The 2,526-nt window shown below is 38.0% G+C and overlaps 1 protein-coding gene across 1 annotated transcript in view; it reads right to left on the bottom strand.

Moving 5' to 3' along the window:
• The window catches only part of MALRD1 (MAM and LDL receptor class A domain containing 1), a 496,818-nt gene that overhangs the window by 324,231 nt on the left and 170,061 nt on the right, over positions 1-2,526 (bottom strand). Inside the window, exon 16 of the mRNA XM_023758060.1 lies at positions 1,250-1,463. Coding sequence (XP_023613828.1) covers positions 1,250-1,463 — 214 coding nt within the window. The remainder of the gene's footprint in view (positions 1-1,249; positions 1,464-2,526) is intronic.

Consider the following 2,526-nt stretch of genomic DNA (forward strand, 5'->3'; position numbering starts at 1 on the left):
CTAGTAGAGTGAAATACTTTGTCAAACTTCATTTTGATCATTTGTATTCACCTCATTTGCAATGAAATGAGGCAACAACTGGGCTACATTGTACAATTTTACAGATTTACCTGAATGAGCATATATGGCCCATTGAGCTAAGGATATTTTAATAGGTGTTGTTTATTATAAATCAATCTCCTAAAACAATAGTACATAGTTGATATGTATCTCCTTTAGGAGACCACTTTGCCTTTTTTATGTAATATCTGGGCATTCATTTTTGGTTTTTTCACAACTGACCACATCTCATAATTTACATGAATGAATGACAACTCTCTGAAATGCATCCAAGCATAGAGGCTTGATAACCCTGCATGAATAAGTGTTGATGGATGTTTTACTGTGTGTGTGTGTGCGTGTGTGTGTGTGCGTGTGTTGTGTGTGTGTTTTCAAAAATTTATTTTACATGGAAAATACTTGCTTCCCTTCTGTGTTTTCCAATTTATCTCCAATTCCTTCACACACACACACACACACACACACACCAATCCGTCATCTAGTTTTAAGCGATTCCCGGTTCTAAATTAGGTGTTGAGAGAAAAAAAAGTAATGTATTTATTTTTAAAAATTTATCTTTATTGTTGAAAGTATTACAGATGTCCCCCTTTTTTCCACCATTGACCCTATCCAGTACACACACACCTAGGCCTTCACCACACTATTGTCTGCAATACGGTTATACATATATGTATATAAGTTCTTTGGTTGATCTCTTCCTGCCCATCCACCCACCCCCACCTTCCCTCTGAGATTCCTTAGACTGTTTTATGCTTCCATGTCTCTGGATCTATTTTGTTTATCAGTTTATTTTGTTCATTAGATTCCACATATAAGTGAGATCATATGACACCTGTCTTTCTCTGACTGGCTTATTTCACTTAGCGTAATGCTCTCCAGGTCCCTCCATGCTGTCTCAAAGGGTAAGGGATCATTCTTTTTTATAGCTGCATAATATTCCATTGTGTAAATATACCACAGCTTTTTTATCCACTCATCTACTGATGAGCACTTGGGCTGTTTCCAAATCTTAGCTATTATAAATTGTGCTGCTATGAACATAGGGGTGCACATATTTTTTCTGATTGACCCTAACTGCCTCAGCTGCTGAGCTATATACATACTCTGTATGTTCAGCAATTAATGCATGGAATTGAGTAAGATTGTGAGAGATAAAGGCAAAAGTTAGAAACAGAACACTTTTACTTACTGCAAATGAAGGTAGTCTCATCTGAATTATCAGTGCAATCATTCACAAAATCACACAGCTTGTCCTGTGCAATGCAGTGCTTGTTAGCACACATGAACTCTTGAGCAGTGCACTTCCTGTCTGGGCTGAGGAGGGGAGAGCAATCTTGAAAGGTAATGTCATCCACTGCTACATCTCCCATGTAACTGACGCTGCGTTTTGCCCTGAAGATAATCTAAAGGGAGGGAGGGAGGGAGGAAAAGAGAGAGGGGAGGGGAGAGAGAGAGAGAGAGAGAGAGAGAGAGAGAGAGAGAGAGATTGATTAAGGGAAGAAGGGAAGAAAATCAGTTTCAGTTAGGCTGTCCATCATATGCAAAACTTGGAGCAACCACTAAATACAACACTTGACTCTGATAAAAACGTTGCATAATGAAACTGACCCAAGAAGCTTGGGGATCGTTTAGATTTGTACCGTCCTCAACACTTTAGAATGTGGGATTGGCATCACCAACACCACTGCCTCCTGTGTTGATTTGGGGGGTAGGTGGCCTAGAACTCTGGCAGGAGTCACCAACCCATCATTGCTGCCTCTGCAGCTCCCAGATCCCAAACGAGCCCTGTGCATTTCTTAGGGCCTCATCACACATGGAAGCAGGAGGCCGGTCCAAGCATAGGATATACCAAGAGAAAGGAGATGCAAGCACATCCTTTACTCTATTTTGCCCAATTCTTCCCATTCCTCAGATCTGTCCACCCCAAAATATCAAATCTCAATAACATGAGTTTTTTTTTTTTATTGGCCACATGTTTGGAACTCACATTATTTTGATTTGCCTTTGATTAATGTATGTGATGAACACAATTGTCATGTGTGTCATTGTTTGGTAGTGAGCGCCCACTTATGTGGACTGCAATAGAACTAGAAGTGATGAAAAATAACAGGAGTCACTATCGTTTTCAGAAAGGCTATCTTCAGCTTATGACATGACCACTGCTTAGAATAATAATGAACATAGTTTCATAGAACATAAAAAGTCACAGATTGTTTAGTGTCAAATTTCTAAGTGAAACTAATTCAGAGTTTCTCTGCAGGCCAAATATGGATTTGTGTGTTAACATAAGAAATAGTCCTGTATTCTAAAGTAAATTTAGAACAATTAAAAATTAGTTAACAAGAAATACAGAGTTACCTCAGTGATTTTACACAAAATATTTATTGAGCTCAAACACCCAAACACCTTTGACCAAGATATATATATATATATATATATATATATATATATATATATATATATATA

The sequence above is a fragment of the Myotis lucifugus genome, unplaced genomic scaffold (assembly GCF_000147115.1).
Source record: "Myotis lucifugus unplaced genomic scaffold, Myoluc2.0 scaffold_121, whole genome shotgun sequence".
Classification (NCBI taxonomy): domain Eukaryota; kingdom Metazoa; phylum Chordata; class Mammalia; order Chiroptera; family Vespertilionidae; genus Myotis; species Myotis lucifugus.